Below are 15,406 nucleotides of genomic sequence, written 5' to 3' on the forward strand. Positions count from 1 at the left end.
AGACAGTCTTTAAGTAGCGCTGAGGTGAGCTGCCGGCTGCGGAGGGACCCGCAGCACGCCTCCCCCCGGATCACCCAACGCAGCCCTGACAGCTCCTAAAAGCTGGATCAAACTCAGTTTTGCATTTCTCATGTTTCATGACCGGGGAGGCTGCAGCCAGAGCCTGACCAAGAGCCGGGAGGGGAGGAAGGAAGGAATCGCTCACACAACACTGGAGCATCTGTCCTGCCACCAGTGGTCAAACGAACGTGTGTCTGTCAGCAGCACTTCACATCACACCTCCGACCGGGCATGGGGGAGAGGAGGTCTTTGGGAGTGTCTAGAGCAGCGGTCCCAACCACAGGCAGCAGCTACTGAGGGAGAAACAACCTGCTTTGCTCTCCCAGGCAACCCGGACAGATGTAGCGGGAGCTTCTCTGGCAACAGTACTGCCCGAGAGCCGTGCCTGAGGGACCCCAGCCGCGGGTGCAAAGGTACCAGCCGTTGTACGCGAGTGCGACAGTCCCGTGAAATGAAGAAAAAGAGCGTCTGACAGATCTCAAACCTGGCTGTCAAAGCAAGTTTCTTGGCTTTACGTTTACATCCCTAAGTAGCCTCATCTCTGCAGCCAGCCCAGAATGGGAAGCAAGTCTCTTAGAACAAACCTTCCAGCAACAGCTGTACAAAAAAAATAATCAAATGAACATGTGGATTTGGCTCACCAGATTCTTACCACAATTCTACAAAAGTAGTCCATTGCCCACGATTCTAATGTACAACATCCAGTAGTAGTTCACTCACTGTGGCAGTCAGATTTGGCAGAACGAAATTAAGTTCAAGCTCCAGAGAACAGACAGAAAATTAGCTAGTTCACTGTGTGACTTACACTGCAAAAACGGAAGAGCTGTTTACATCCCATTCTTTTAGCATTTTCAATACCCTTGACTTTCTTCTCATTGGCAGTGTAAAAATAGTGCAGATTGGATGATTAATTGTAACCTAAGTTAAAAAACACACAACACTGATTGGAAAAAAAACACGCTACTTAGTCCAAATATTCTCACCGCTGAGAGGAGAATGCCACCATCTCTTAAGCAGACTGATTTGTCCACACACCATGAGCAGATCATACAGATCTTTACTGAGAATTTCCAAACTAACTTCAAAGTTCAGTTCCCCCTACTGGTAGTGCATTTTATACCCCTTTGAAGAGATCAACCCATGTTATAATTCATATATATACTTACTTCCATCCCTACAATCAATAAATTATGTGCTTTTAAAACCTCCTTTTCAAAGCACATTACACATATTTCAGTTAATACACCATTTTTCCTTAGTTGTAACTTAAACCCACATGTCATGAGCAGCTAGACAAAGATTACAACATGTTTTACCTGATAAATCTTTAGCATCAACGAATACATAATGGATTTGGCTGCATTCAAACAAACTTTGGTTGACTGGACAGGATGGGTTATGAAACGAACTGCTGACAGGCTTCTGCTGTCAAGTATCACCTCGTCAGCACACTTAAAAAGTTGAAAAATGCCGTGTTTAAGTTTAAAGTCAAAAGCAACAAAAAATACTCTTGACAGACTTGTTAGAAAAATGCTGTTTTAAAAAATCAAAACGTCTACTGTTCATTAAAAAAGGTCTATTCCACATGTTAACACAAGTACTGTACCAAATACAGCATGTGTCGCTCACACTAGAAATTTTGTTTAAGGAATCTGACAAGTGATACAAATAGGACCCCAAAACATCGTATTTGTAATTCATGCTTGAAAAATATAAAAAAAGCCCCTGTGGTAACATTTACCTTGAATTTACATTGCAGAATATAATGTTTTACTATAAGAAAATGCAGTTAACATGTAAGTGGCTTGAATTAAAAAGATTAATGATTCTTTCAGCCAATTTTATGCAAAGTTAGAATAATCCAAAATATTTTTTTCCAAAAATAGCAGGTATAGATGCTGTTCAGTATCATACATTTAAAACAGGCTGAAACGTGTCTTGTACCGACTGCTGAAGTTGTGTCTTGGTATCTGAGAACAGAAATCAGGTAGGCAAATATAATAATTACCTTTTACAAAAATAGTAGTAGTCTTTAAGTATAGAATACTGCTTAACTGTTGAAATGTAGGAAAAGTCAGCATTCTGTATGTTCAAGATATTAGTTTTTAATAGCAGCTGAATGATCCTATGGCACAAACCACAGAACCTATTTTCTTGAAATTAAAAAAAAAAAAAAAAATTCCAAAGTTGTCCTTTCCCTCCCAGTGTCCTAGTGTAGAAAAGGGAAAGTTTCCTGTATTTCAAGCATTTCTTGAGTCTTGGCTGAGGGAAGGGCTTTCTGGCTGACAGGAGTATAAATAGAGTCTCAGGTAAGCCTGGGAAGGGTCATTCCACAGCAAACCCACATGTTTCTTCAATGGCAGTTAGCAGCTTCTCGTACAGCTTGTCGTAGCTTTCGTAAGGAGGAATGTCTATTCGGTTAAAGCTGCGGAGAGAAGGCACAGCAGGTTCAGCTCTCTGCACCTTGAAGCATCGCCTGCCAAAGTTCTGTTACACTTCATTTAACGTACCCGAAGCAACGACGAGGCAATACTTAACGAGGCCAACAGAACTTCATATAAATAAAAGCAATCTCTAATTTTCACACACCTTTACTGCTCTGTAACATTTATTATGTCAAAAAAAGGAGCGGAAGAAAATGTCTTACCATGTATGAGCTTTCGGCAAATTATTAGTGCTGGCATCAATCTGGTGTATTGTAAATAGTCGTGGGCCTGCGGCACCTGAAAATCCAGAAAAGATCTCTACTACTGTGGTATTGCATAACATGAAATGCCTTTGTTGCACTGCAACAACAAAAAAAGTAACTAAAACCACAAAAAAAAGAGAGAAGCTGTGCACAAAGCAAGCTGAAATCCTAAACAGGCAGGAAAACACTTAAACTCACAGTGCCAACCTGACAGACTCCTCCCCTCCACCCACACATGATAACCACGCAGTTATTTAAACCACTGGAAGATAAACAAGGACAAAGCACTGATAAGGAAGAATAAAATACCTGGTTTTACACAGTGCACTATATAATCTAACAGTTATGAATTTAACTTCTCTCACCCTTCCTAGAGAACAAAACTTACACAGCTCTATCTGTCCTCATTTCACAACAGGTCTTGAGTAGTGGCCAATTCCATTCAAATTCTGTAGAGGAGCCACAATAGCAACTTCTTATAATTTTCTTAAATTAATCTGACTATACAGAGATCCCCTTAATCCCTCTGCTAAAGAAAAAAGCCTGCAGCACAGCATTCTTTTAGACTCGGTGTATGTTGACTATTTCACAAAGGACAGAAAAGGTTACAAGCCCTAACCTCAGCAAAACTGGAATTCTTGCCTGAGTAGACAGACATTAAAGAATATAACCCACGGGGTCAGTCTTTCTCACGGGCATTCCTTGCTGCCAAGTAAGAACACGAGCTTGTTGTGCTGTGTGAGCACAGCTCGGTGTAAAACCTGACAGCCTTCTCATTCACATCCGTAGGAAAGCAGGCTGCATTTGCTCACGGAGTATTTGCTTCACTAGTACAGTCATACCACAACTTGCAGTACCGACGATGTTAAACTGGTGATACCGCTTCCACTACCAAACAGCTCACTCCACTACAGCAACAGCATGCATACCAGGAGCAGGGCTGGTATTACTTGTACCTATTCTGACAGGGCTAACAGTTACACAGTTTGCCACAAGTCCCTCTGCAACGTTATTTAAACACTTATTGCTTTGCTTCAAGTAACTAGGGTCTCAAAAACCTCAATATTCCTGAGCTTCTAACACACCTGAACATTTTATTGCTCAATAACAGAGGGAAAAGCAAATGAGGGCTTCCGTCTGATAATGAAGAAGAAACAGATTTCGGCTTTGTATGTGCCAGCTGTTACCACAGTATTTGTGTTCTGAAGGCATCTTCTACCTGTTAAAATGGTTTATAGTCAATGTTTCCCCTGGGCAGTTTTCTCTCAGTTTGTGAGAAGGTAAAAATGGGGTAATTATTGGGTTAACAGAGCAGCACGGCGGTTGCAGCCAGAGCTGCTACAACAGAGACCCAGCATCTGAAGTTCAGACCCAACTGAAGACAGGGCAGTAATTAAGGTGATTGTTTCTGATGCCTGAGCTGTCTGCTCTTTGAATAAAAGCAGTCAGCAGCACGAGTGCCTCTGCTGTCAGAATCAAGAACACTGCGTGTTGGTGTCTTCTGGTCCCAGAGCTGTCCAGGTGATCAGGGCTTGTACAAGACAGAAATTAAAAAACAAGCTTCCCGAGGAAACATAAGGAGAACCCCACTATAATCTCTGCTGATCAGAACTTCTTGCCAGAGAAGGAAGTGAAACAAAAGATCCATTTACAGCTCAGTAACAAGGTCATAAACAGACAAAAAAAACTATTTGTGATTGTTAATCATCAGACCATTAAAAATCACCCTTAAAAAGTCCCATTGCAGGCAACCAGCCTCATTTTCAGCTAATGTTTCTGTCATGTGTCCTATGGCTTGCCCCAAGCACAGGCATTTGCAGTTACTTCTGGAGAAAGGGTACCTTGTAATGCCTTGAAGCCCTGCAGAGGCACTCTGGAGGAGCCAGTCACAAACTGCAGAAGTCTTGCTCTCCTCTCTTCATCAAAAAACTCCACAGCTTTCCAGAACCATTTCACGATGTTGCTGTCTGGGGTACAGTGTTTTAACCTAGTATTTGCCTTCCAGTCATTAACATCAATTTTTCCCAGTCCACAAATGATGAGCTGTAAATTTAAAATATAATTAAATATTTCATCATGGATCAATAGAAAAACGGTTTTGGAACCAGACAAATGACGAATAACTTTTGAAAAATCGACAGATTTTATACCAAAGGCAAATTATAACCCCTCACTAATCTTAAGCAACGCAGAAATACAACTTTTTCTTTTTTCCTTTTTTTTTTTTTAATCTTACCTTTGTACACAATCCATTTTTCAAATGGCCTCAATTCAAATTAAAAAAAAAAAATCAACCATTTCATAAGCTTATACAAAAGTATGTTGATCTGTCAAATAACAGAAGCACAGATTCTACCTCAATTAAATAACAGAAGCACAGATTCCACCCGTGTGTGGAAGTACACGCGTAATTCTCATTTGAACTCAGGATTTCCTCCTGGAGTGTAGCTAAGTGCGCAGTTTGGCTGATCCCACTCTGGACCCCCAGAAGTAATCTTGTTCTTGTCATACCATACACGTAGCACAAATCAGATTTCGTTCCGGAGGAAGAGCTTTCAGCGCATCTAAAATGGAGCTCCACAATGTATCAGTCTAAGCTAAACAGGGGTGTGATTATAGAGACACTTTCTTGTGTCTAAGAACACGGGGCCTTCCCCTTTCTTACTCTGCAAGTGCAAAATGATTCTGGGTTAACAGTATGGCTGGCTGACTGCTGCTGGAGGAGAAGGTTCAGGATAAAAGAAGCACAATCACTGACATGGTAGCACAGCGAAGGGAAGAAAGCATGAATCATTTACCTTGTGGCCATTTTATATGGCAAAAACCTCAGCTCCACAGCGAACAGACTGTATATGAGCTTTCAGTTTTAAACCAGGCTTGGGCTCTACGGGATTTGACTTGAAAGGATATTGTTTGGATGCCGGCCCTGACATTTTGTAGCACCCTTCCCAGTGACAGCACCAGACAGCGCCGTTCCTTACGCTGTATCTGCAGCAGCCCGGCACAACTCAGCTCTACAAAACCACGCAGCTGCCTGACACCAAAGCCAGCGCAGGGCACTGGAAGGGCTGGGAGCAAGCGGTGGGAGGCAGAAGGGAGTGAGAGACTCTTTTCCTGGCAGCACCGAGTTTAATATCCTGAAACTGCACCGTGAGAAGTCCGCACCACCACCTCTGCTGGAGTAACGCGCTCTGAAACAACCTGAGGTCACTGCAGGTACTTCTCAGCGGGTTCAGCGGGTTTCCAGGCAGAGGAGAGGGTCTCTCTTCTACCGCTTCTGCAGTTGCTATGAAACGTCGCCTTGACAAACACTCTCCTAGCTCCCCGTGGAAGGTACCTGGTAACCCCTCATGCTGACTGTATTCCTTGCAAGAGCGCACCTGCAAGGCCCTAAAGCGCTGGGGAGACAACTTCGCCCGTTACTCAGGCTCAGAAGAACGCCTCAGGCTTTTATTGTTACGCTTGACGACGTAACGTAACATTAGTGGACTGACCTCTAACTCTTTCTCATCAAATGTCTTCAGCAGATGTTGTGGGATTACTTCATTAAATCCCTTCTGTAGAGCCAGAAACTGAGCTTCAATTCCTCGTAAAAACCGCCAGTTTACATAAAGTCTGCAAGCAAGTGCAAATTGGTTTTGTGAGAGATGTGTTCAAATACAATAAACCTGCAATTTATCCCCCCAAAAAAAAGCTCTTACTGACACGAATACACAGAACGCCACCATCACGCTGCCGCTTAGAGAAAACCAGTGACATAACAACTGTCAATTCCTTCAAATAAGTAAAAGTTCCTCCCCACCACAGAGAATACAAAAAACTCTGGAAGAGACATGGATGTACCTGACATATTCCTTTTTGTTCTCCTCTGTCACGGGGATGCTTTTGCCGTTGGGTTTCAGTTCATGTTGAATTATTTCCCCGTATGCATTGTGTTCTACACAAAACGTATGGTCCAAGACTCCTGTGATATCATTCTCACTGGTGGAAAAAAAATAAGCAAGTGACTCCGTGAAAACACATTCTGCAAATACGTTACAGCCGTAATACCTGACAGAGATCACAATCCAGTTTGTCAGCAGCATTTCAAATTACTGCTTGGAAGCAAAAGGTGAACATACATTTTTACTATGTTACATTTTAAAACCATTATCAAAGTTTCAATGTTGTGTTTTAATAACATGTTACTGTTAATAATAGATGAAATTAATATATTAAAATGTATTAACTGAGCACTTTACAGCTGAGTAATAATTTATCTCCCCCTGCCCCCCAAATTTGAACACCTTGAACATGTTAAGCCTTAAAGAAGCTGAATTGTGCAAGAAAGACGTTCCTTAAATCTACTCAAGCAGGAGATCAAAATACACTTCATTTCTTTTCAGCTGGATTTAGGAACATTATCACAAGTTAACTGAGACAGAATTCTAACATTCTATTTATTCTAATTCTAAGATACAATACACAGTACATACAGTATCCAGACTAAGCTGTTATGAAGATCAGGGTCAACCAATTCCATATCGTCCAAAGTAATCGGCTTCCCTAGCAACTGCTTATAGAAAGGCAACGTGAAGCCTCCATCAATATAGTGTCCGTGAAACACAGCCATCCCCATTATCCGTCCAACAAAATGGAAATATGATAAGTGTTCCTAGAATAGAAAGAAGAGACTAAACCATTCAGCTGAATAAGACCTCCAAGTTATACCTGCTGAATATGAAACAGAATTTCAATACAAAGAAAAGAAAACAAACAAACAAACCAACCAACCCCAAAGCATATCCTGAGATTTTCAGTTTGTTTGTTTTTATACTCAGCACATTGAGTATATTGCTTCCAGTCCAGAAGTCTTACTACTAAGAATAAAAATAAACTTAATTTCTCCCAAAGGAAACATAAATTGACATCTTACAGAAAACTAAGAACACATTTAAGAAGTATCTTAGATCAGCACTAAAAGGAAATTATCGTATTATTGCACAAATTCAGTCTCTAGCAATACTAATGTGAGAATCAGGTTCCTAAGTCGAGAAGACTCTCCAGACGTATTTAATTTCTGGTCACAAAACGATCATTTACAGAGCTCATGTTACCAGCCATACCGGGTTGACTGCAGAGTCTGGGTTGATCTGCAGCGTGTAGATATCATCGCGGGAATATTGGAAGAGACCATAATACGGATTCAACATTTCATGTGACAACAGGTAGAGCCACTCCCTGAAGAAAAAAAAAAATCATTTATTGCGTACTTCAGACAAAAGCATTCCTACACTGAGAATCTTTTCCAAACAGTAGGATTTTTTTAATCTTACTGTTAAACATAAATATGAAGGAAGATATCTCCGAACATGCTTAGATAAGGCTGAAATTAGAATTATTTTTACTGGCTCAGTAACCGCCCAGCGCCTGACAGCTGATGTATTTCTTGGCTTTCCAAGATTTTTCTCCAGGTTACTTATTTCCAAGAGTTTCTGACCAGGATTCTCCTTCATCCATTACACACTAAGACTCTCTGTATTCTGTTGACGATACTACAGAGATGTTAGAGTCAGAGCTTTTAATACAAACCATCTTCAGGTAATGGATATATTTAGTTTAAGTTTTAATTAGACGTTCACAGATCAGTAAATAACAGTCTAAGAACTGGGAGAACAGTAACACCTTCTACCTTGGTCTTCCTGTATTCCTGTATGGAAGATGGCAGAAGCTCCACGGCACACAGACCAGAAACAAAACCCTTGCAGACACTTTTGGAAAATTAGTGCACAATAGCTTCTGTTACATCCTCATTATAAACACTATTATCATCATCAAACGATTAATAGCAACTGATTCAACAGGACTGTGTCACTAGTTATGGCTAATCAGCACGTTAAAATACGCAGGACTGGGCGAAGTGCAAACCCTACGGCCCATTTGCCAACCCATGAAGACAGAGGCAGCGTGGCAGCCCAGGTCCCGGAGGTCACCTGCCACGCACCGACTGGAGATGCGGAAGACGGGATGTCTGGAAGCACTGTCTGTCCTTTGAGACAAACGCTAATGGCAAAAAACCGCGATGCAACGCAGCGCAAACAACGAATACTCCTACATGAGTCTCTCATTTAGAGAGAGCAGAGCCACGTGCCAGGGGTGGGGAGTATTTTCAGTGAAGTAAACCAGCATCTGTGCAACTGGCTAATACAATTCCTAACGCTGTTTTAAAATGCGAATTTTCGTACAATCAATAAATGTCACTTTTTATAAGCAAGGGAAAACTAACATCAGACTATTGACAGACTGAAGTGGCCTAGTAACTGCTAGTTTCTAACATTTTGCTTCAAACAGTAGTGGCAACTTGCAATAAAGCATACTTTCAATCAAAGTTCTGCCACAAAGCTGAGTATTTAGTGGTAAAAATTCTCAGACACCCAAGCTTTACTAACCAAAGAAAAATACCGTAATCTCAACAGATACCAAAAGCCTGTCTCGCATATATGACAGATGTCTGATGCGATCTGTAACATGCATTGATTTACTTCCAATAAATTAGTTCTTTTTTGATGCAGTTTTTCCTTTAAAAGACTACCTGGAAATACATATTCTTCTGACATACAGTCTGTTAGAGAAATAAATAAGAATACTGTAAAGAGAAGCATAGCTGATACAAGGCTGGTTGAGGATTCAAAGCACAGGTGTAGCTGGTGGGGTTGGGGTGCGGGGGAAGAGACAAGAGTACAGACTGCTTACCTGGCAACCCCTCCATAATCAAGGCCTTCCTCCCCACGAAATTTTATCATTAATCGTTTCCACAGATCTTTTGGCCTCATCTTCATGACTTGCCTGTAGGATTCCTGTAAACATAAACTTTATTTTATCAACTGCTATTTATGGACAAGAAGCTACTGCTGTTTATCAGAAATAAAGGGAGCCTCAGACTCCGAGTCCGAGATACTAGTGAAGGGGATACTATTCTCCTAGATACTAACCAGGTTCTCGAATCACAGACTGTTACTTAGTTTTCTACAAATGTGATAACACTTGTCAAATAAAGCAGATGTGTAAGAACCACCACCTGCCGTTAAATTTCCAGAGGTGTACAGTGATCAGAGCATTCTCTCTCTCAATCTCACATAACTTATAAAAAACTAAAATCTGTGCCAGTAAATTCCTTTTGTTTTGCATAAAGGCTCACAATTTTTGCAGTCTGAAAAGCCATCAGTGGAGCTTCTACTCTGAGTAAAACACATGTGCAAACCTTCAAGAAGCATCAATGCCATCCCAGTAAATCTACAGAATTACTCCTCTATCGGTAAGACTTCACCAACAAAACACAAAAAGAAAGCTGAAAGAGGCAAAGCAAATGCTAATTTAAAAAAAGGAATTAAACCCAAATTTTCTAGTTTTTATTTGCCTGAATCTTTGGCTTTGCAGAACAGAAGAGGCAGGTTTGCCTCAACTTAAGTTTTCAGAACAAGAACACAGTAATTTTCACTGCTGTACGGCAGCCTTTCCTCCCGTTCTTTTTTAGTTGATTATGAACTGATTTGACCGTCTCCAAAGGGAAGACCAACACAAATCTTTCTTGGCTGGGAAAAACTGTGACAACACAGTGGGGCTATCAAGTTTGTGGGTGGGGTAAAAGTGGAACAGGGATGGGTGGGATGGGTGATAACATTCTCAAGACGACAGACTGTTCTCCAGAAAAAGCCAGTGAATTATAGCTGTGTTTAATCGATGCAGCAGAATGATTCTGCTGAATAATGTCACAAAACACAGTGCGGGTATCCCACCGTGAGCACCTCTGGTCATTCAGAAGCCCACACAATTCATAACATCGGTCTGGTTCGGGGAGACAGGGCAGGGGGGGAACAACCAGAATTGAGATAGATACCTAGTAATCCAAACTCCAAAGATGAATGCTTAATTCATCTTGCACTTAATCTACAACAGATCAAAGATCACTAATAATTGTTTGGTTTTCAATTTGTAACATTCCCTCTGTAACAGACATTAGCGTTCTTACGTTCAAGGAAGAAGCGAGACAGAATCTTCAAATGCATGAACTGCTCAGACTCCCTGACACAGCCTGTACATCTCTAGCCACAGGGAAAGCTTTCCTCATTTTTCTTCTCTAGAGGGTCAATACATCTACTTTAAGTACACAGCCGTTCTTAACATCCCCTTGAAATGCTTCCTCTTCCCATTCACCACTGGTAAATTCCACTTTAACTCCAGACCTGAAGACTTCATCTACCTGAATAACTTCTTCAGACAGTTATCAACAACCCTCCTCCCCTTCCCTCAGTGTTAAGAAATGGGTCAAATTCTCAAATTACCTCAAAAATCTCTTCCCTGGAGACCTCAATACGACAATGGCCAGCTTGAGGTTGCTGCTGCGACAGCTCTTGCCTCAGGATCTTGAGTTTCTGCACTAGGTCTCGCTTGTACCTTGGCACAGTCAGACACTCCGCCTCATCAGGAAGCTGACAGAGGGACACTACCTGCTGCTGCTGCTGGTGTTGCTGATCTTTAAGTTGATTCTGGCGGCTAGAAACAAACACAGCTGTTTGCAGACATTCAAGTCATACTTCCCTGTTTTCTTCAGATGTTTATCAAATGTTAAGTCTTTGTAACTAAACTAGTTTCAATTTACTATGATTATTACTGTGACTATCCTAAAAATGTCCGGGTCCAGTAAAAAATAAATTCAGAGATATTTTATCCTGACTAAAGACATACGCTTCTGTCTTTCTTGGCAACCGTCAGTTGTTTTTAGGGTTTGTTATTTTTATTAGTACTACTCTACAGAGTATGTAAAAGGTTACAGCACTGTATAATAAGGTATTATCCATACAGTTTTACTGCTAAGCTGCTGACACTGAATTTCTCAGATACCATTTCCGTATTTCCTTTGCGTGTTTTGCCTTCCTCCATTTTAAAATTCAGGGAGCTGCCAAACGCTACGCCTCTAATCTACAGTCAATACCATCGTCTGTTTTAAATGGCTTGTCTGAAAAAGAGTAAGCTTACAAAAAGATGTTTGTACTGGCAGCTTGGCAAGGACCTTGTCCCTTGTACCTGGCCTAGTCTGGACCACAGGAATGTGGGAGTTCACATGTAACTAATTGGCACAGATAAACAAGTATTTTTACTAGCAATTCTAAGAGATTTTGTAAATCTAACTTCTCACTAGGAAAAGTAAATTAACCGTGTTACAGAGATGTCCTCTCTTGTGTTGTTTCTTGTACACCGTAAATTGATATTTTTATAGCTTTTTAGTATGGCATGTCCAAGTAATACAGGATAAAAGCTGCATTTTACCTAAACCATGAGAAGGTATTTCTGTGTGGAACACAAGGGAATACCCTAAATTTACTGGATAAATAAGAAAAGTTACAATTCATAATGTTTTCAAGTGGAATGTTAAAAATTGGTTTTTTCAACACTAAAAAATACTAGATGGAACCAAACACCGTTTTAATATATTTTAACATTTTGCAGCCTATTGTTTGTTTTGAAACAAGGTCTACTAGGAAGCTCTCCCGGTGAACCAAAATTCACCCCCATCAGGCTTTCACCACAGGAACATTCAAAATTGGCAATTAGAAAAAGTGGTGGGGGTGTTCCCAGTTTGCCTTGTGGTTCTGCATAGCTGTTCCGTTATTTGCAAACCTTCTATTTGAAATGATTTTGCACAAACCATCCTCAAGGGAAACCAACACCAAGTGACCACGAAATCTTTATCAGGAGTCTTACAAGCCTAACATTTAGACACCCCTGTAACTGCACACATTGTAGATCACTTCAGCAATAACTCAAAGCTTAATATTAATAATAATATGATTTTACTCCTGGGCTCTAAGGAGGGAATAATGCACAGAAATCCTACTTTGTTACTACGTCCAAGGATGCAAAACTTCTGAAGTTAGCTTAACCCATGTTGTTAGTTGCAGTGTTTTGTTGTTTGCTTCTGTTTTTTTTTAAACAAGCCTGCCTTTATTTGCAAGCTGATCACGTTAGTCTTACAATAAACTACAGTTATTTTAAGTTGTTCCTGAGAAACCAAGTCATTACAATAATCTAGAGATACACACTTGACGTGGTTCCAGAATATGGCTCGATGTCATTTGTGCTATGTGCATGGTAATTTCTTTTCACTTGTGATTAGCTTTAAACACGAATCTCACTTAAATTGTATTTACCTGATATACAAATTAAAGCAAAATCATTGTTCTACCTTCTGAACTTTCTAATTCCATATGACGAGCATGTGAAAACATTCCTTGTATATGCCTACCAGAGAAGGTCAAAGTGAGCGTACGTTCGTTCTACCTTGAACAGTACAAAAGACACAGTCCCCTAAACACAAAGCTAGTCACTGTCAGTCCTAAAGAAAATGTCATCTCTGAAACGAGCACGAACTTAAGATCTACGCATCAAATTAAACCAATCTGAAATAGGGCAGTACTAGGAAGAGAAAAACCAAATGCCATCCTCCATACGAGACTAAAAATAATCAGTGCGGTATTAGCTAAACAATCTGCAGTGCTTAAAGTAATTAAAGCTAACTTCTCAGATTGTTTTCACAGCTGAATCACCATGCTTCATTCTGTACAAGTGCTTTAAGGATACAGCTAAGTACTTTTCAGGTGTCATAAGTATCAAAACCTACCAGAAACTCTTGGCCAACATTTTAAAACAGAATGGGCTAACAAGTCTGATTATTTTCATAACTTATGTCATCACTGGAAGAACAAACTGCTTTACTCAGCTTGATAGAAAAGTCAGTATCACTGAGAGTAAACTTTTTACTATGCCTTTGAACCTAAAATGCTATGACACCCACCCCACCCAAATACTAAACTTATTTCTCAGATTAATTTACAAAATGACAGGCCTAAGGCAAACCTTTATTTTTTTTTTAAAGAGCAAAGAAGGAGGTGGACTTAAGGGGGGGGGGGGGGGGGAGAGGCTTTCACATATCCTGTTTGGTGCAATAAAAGAATAAACATCAGAAAAGATTTATCAGGCAGCAGACTTTGCCGATGACACTGTTGATTGAATTTCTGAAATCCTTCTCTAATGAAAGACAGATGTACAAATGAAAAACTTCAGCACACTGTGGTAGTGCTTTTAAGTTTAAAGAAATGCAAAATGGTTCTGTGATTCCGGAACTTGAAAGTCAAACCGGATTTTCCAAATAACAAAGCTAGCCATGTATTTGTCCTCCACAATACCTGGAGAACTAGCCACTATGACCCTACTGCCATTTAAAAATAAACCTGTACCTGTGAAGGGTTATTCAGTTATCTGAATTCTCTACAGTTTAAGAATTGCACTGCTGTAGCTAAGAGGGTCTGAAGTTTTTCTTCAGGTGAAATATCTAAATCTGAATTAATTTAATGAACTTTTCTGTGTTTCAAACACGAACATGCTCCTCCACTGGTAAGTTTTTTCAAGATCATGTTCATTTGAAACTACCGATCTAAATTCAGCTAAAACTTTAATCATTTCTTTGTTTTAAATTAAAAAAAAAAAAAAAAAAAGAATCAAAAGTGTCTGGATGATTTGAGCTTAGTCAAGTTCTGCAATATACAGGTATATAACCAAAGATTTCTCTAAACAAAATACCTATTTGTCAATATTTAGACTCTTCTCCCTCTTGGTGTGTTAAGCTCAAATGTATATTGGGGAGAAAAAGGCTAGCCAGCTTTTATGTATTACACAAAAGATATGTTGACTTCCTGGATATTACTTTCCATTCCTCGATTTTGTCTTTTCAGTGCTTGTTCCCATTATTCTTCCCTTCGGCTTTCCTTCCCAATGAATCACTTCCTTAAAAGGATTATTACTCCTTGCCCAGGGCTGCATGACTTTCTATCTAACCAACTCTTCATTGTTTCTTCCACTTAACACCTACTCAATACTTTACAGGTGTTTCTCAAAGAGTATTAAAAGGTGTTAGTAGGAGGAACAATAGTGTCACACTTCCAAATAGCTTGGACAAACGGATAGCCCTGTCTACGCAGGTATCAGGGGTGGGGAAGTTTGTCTGCTTTTTGGTTTCCATTTTTGGTAGAATCCCCCAGTGTGAAATGAGTGCCTAGGGAATGAAAACAAGAATCAGAATTCTTTGGAGTTTGCCCTTCTCTTTTTAAAAATGCAATATGAAAGTGTGATATCAAAACACTAAGGCAGAAAAAAAAATACAGTTCCTCTTTTATTTTATTCTTTTTGTAAAAAATCTGAGTTAAATTATTGGGCTCTTATTCTGAGAAAATCTCAACTAGTCTTACTCTAAAACTGAAGGCAGGAGCTGATTTATTTCTCCTTTATTCTAGGAGAATAGTTGGGCACTTGTGCACCCTTGCCTAACTCATCAGTATTTCACACCACTGAATGCAACCTCATACTTTAAAAACCAAAGTTCTCCATAACTGAAAGTAGCATGAAGTATAAAGAAAAGGAAAGAAAGCATGTTTCTTGCTGTTAGAAAAAATTCCACGGCCCAATTTTTTCCACCAGACAGCACTTGCTTCCTCCCCTGCTGCCCCCAACTCCCGGCATCACAATAGCCACATTCCTGCCTAAATGCTGCTAGAGATTTTTTCTTCCCCCCAAGAACAAACCAACCTGTCGGCTTTGCTGTGTAACAGAGTAAGTTGGTAGTGT

At 40.1% G+C, this 15,406-nt stretch overlaps 1 protein-coding gene across 1 annotated transcript in view; it reads right to left on the reverse strand.

Moving 5' to 3' along the window:
• Positions 1 to 2,085: 2,085 nt before the first annotated feature.
• Positions 2,086 to 15,406, reverse strand: part of SMURF2 (SMAD specific E3 ubiquitin protein ligase 2) — a 63,629-nt gene continuing 50,308 nt past the window's right edge. The window contains exons 12-20 of the mRNA XM_086473824.1: positions 11,071 to 11,281; positions 9,482 to 9,585; positions 7,855 to 7,969; positions 7,225 to 7,403; positions 6,593 to 6,730; positions 6,244 to 6,364; positions 4,591 to 4,792; positions 2,708 to 2,783; positions 2,086 to 2,485 (exon numbers count right to left, since the gene is read on the reverse strand). Coding sequence (XP_086329950.1) covers positions 2,386 to 2,485; positions 2,708 to 2,783; positions 4,591 to 4,792; positions 6,244 to 6,364; positions 6,593 to 6,730; positions 7,225 to 7,403; positions 7,855 to 7,969; positions 9,482 to 9,585; positions 11,071 to 11,281 — 1,246 coding nt within the window. The 3' untranslated portion in view covers positions 2,086 to 2,385. The remainder of the gene's footprint in view (positions 2,486 to 2,707; positions 2,784 to 4,590; positions 4,793 to 6,243; positions 6,365 to 6,592; positions 6,731 to 7,224; positions 7,404 to 7,854; positions 7,970 to 9,481; positions 9,586 to 11,070; positions 11,282 to 15,406) is intronic.

This window comes from Leptosomus discolor, chromosome 15 (assembly GCF_034619465.1).
Source record: "Leptosomus discolor isolate bLepDis1 chromosome 15, bLepDis1.hap2, whole genome shotgun sequence".
Classification (NCBI taxonomy): Eukaryota; Metazoa; Chordata; class Aves; order Leptosomiformes; family Leptosomidae; genus Leptosomus; species Leptosomus discolor.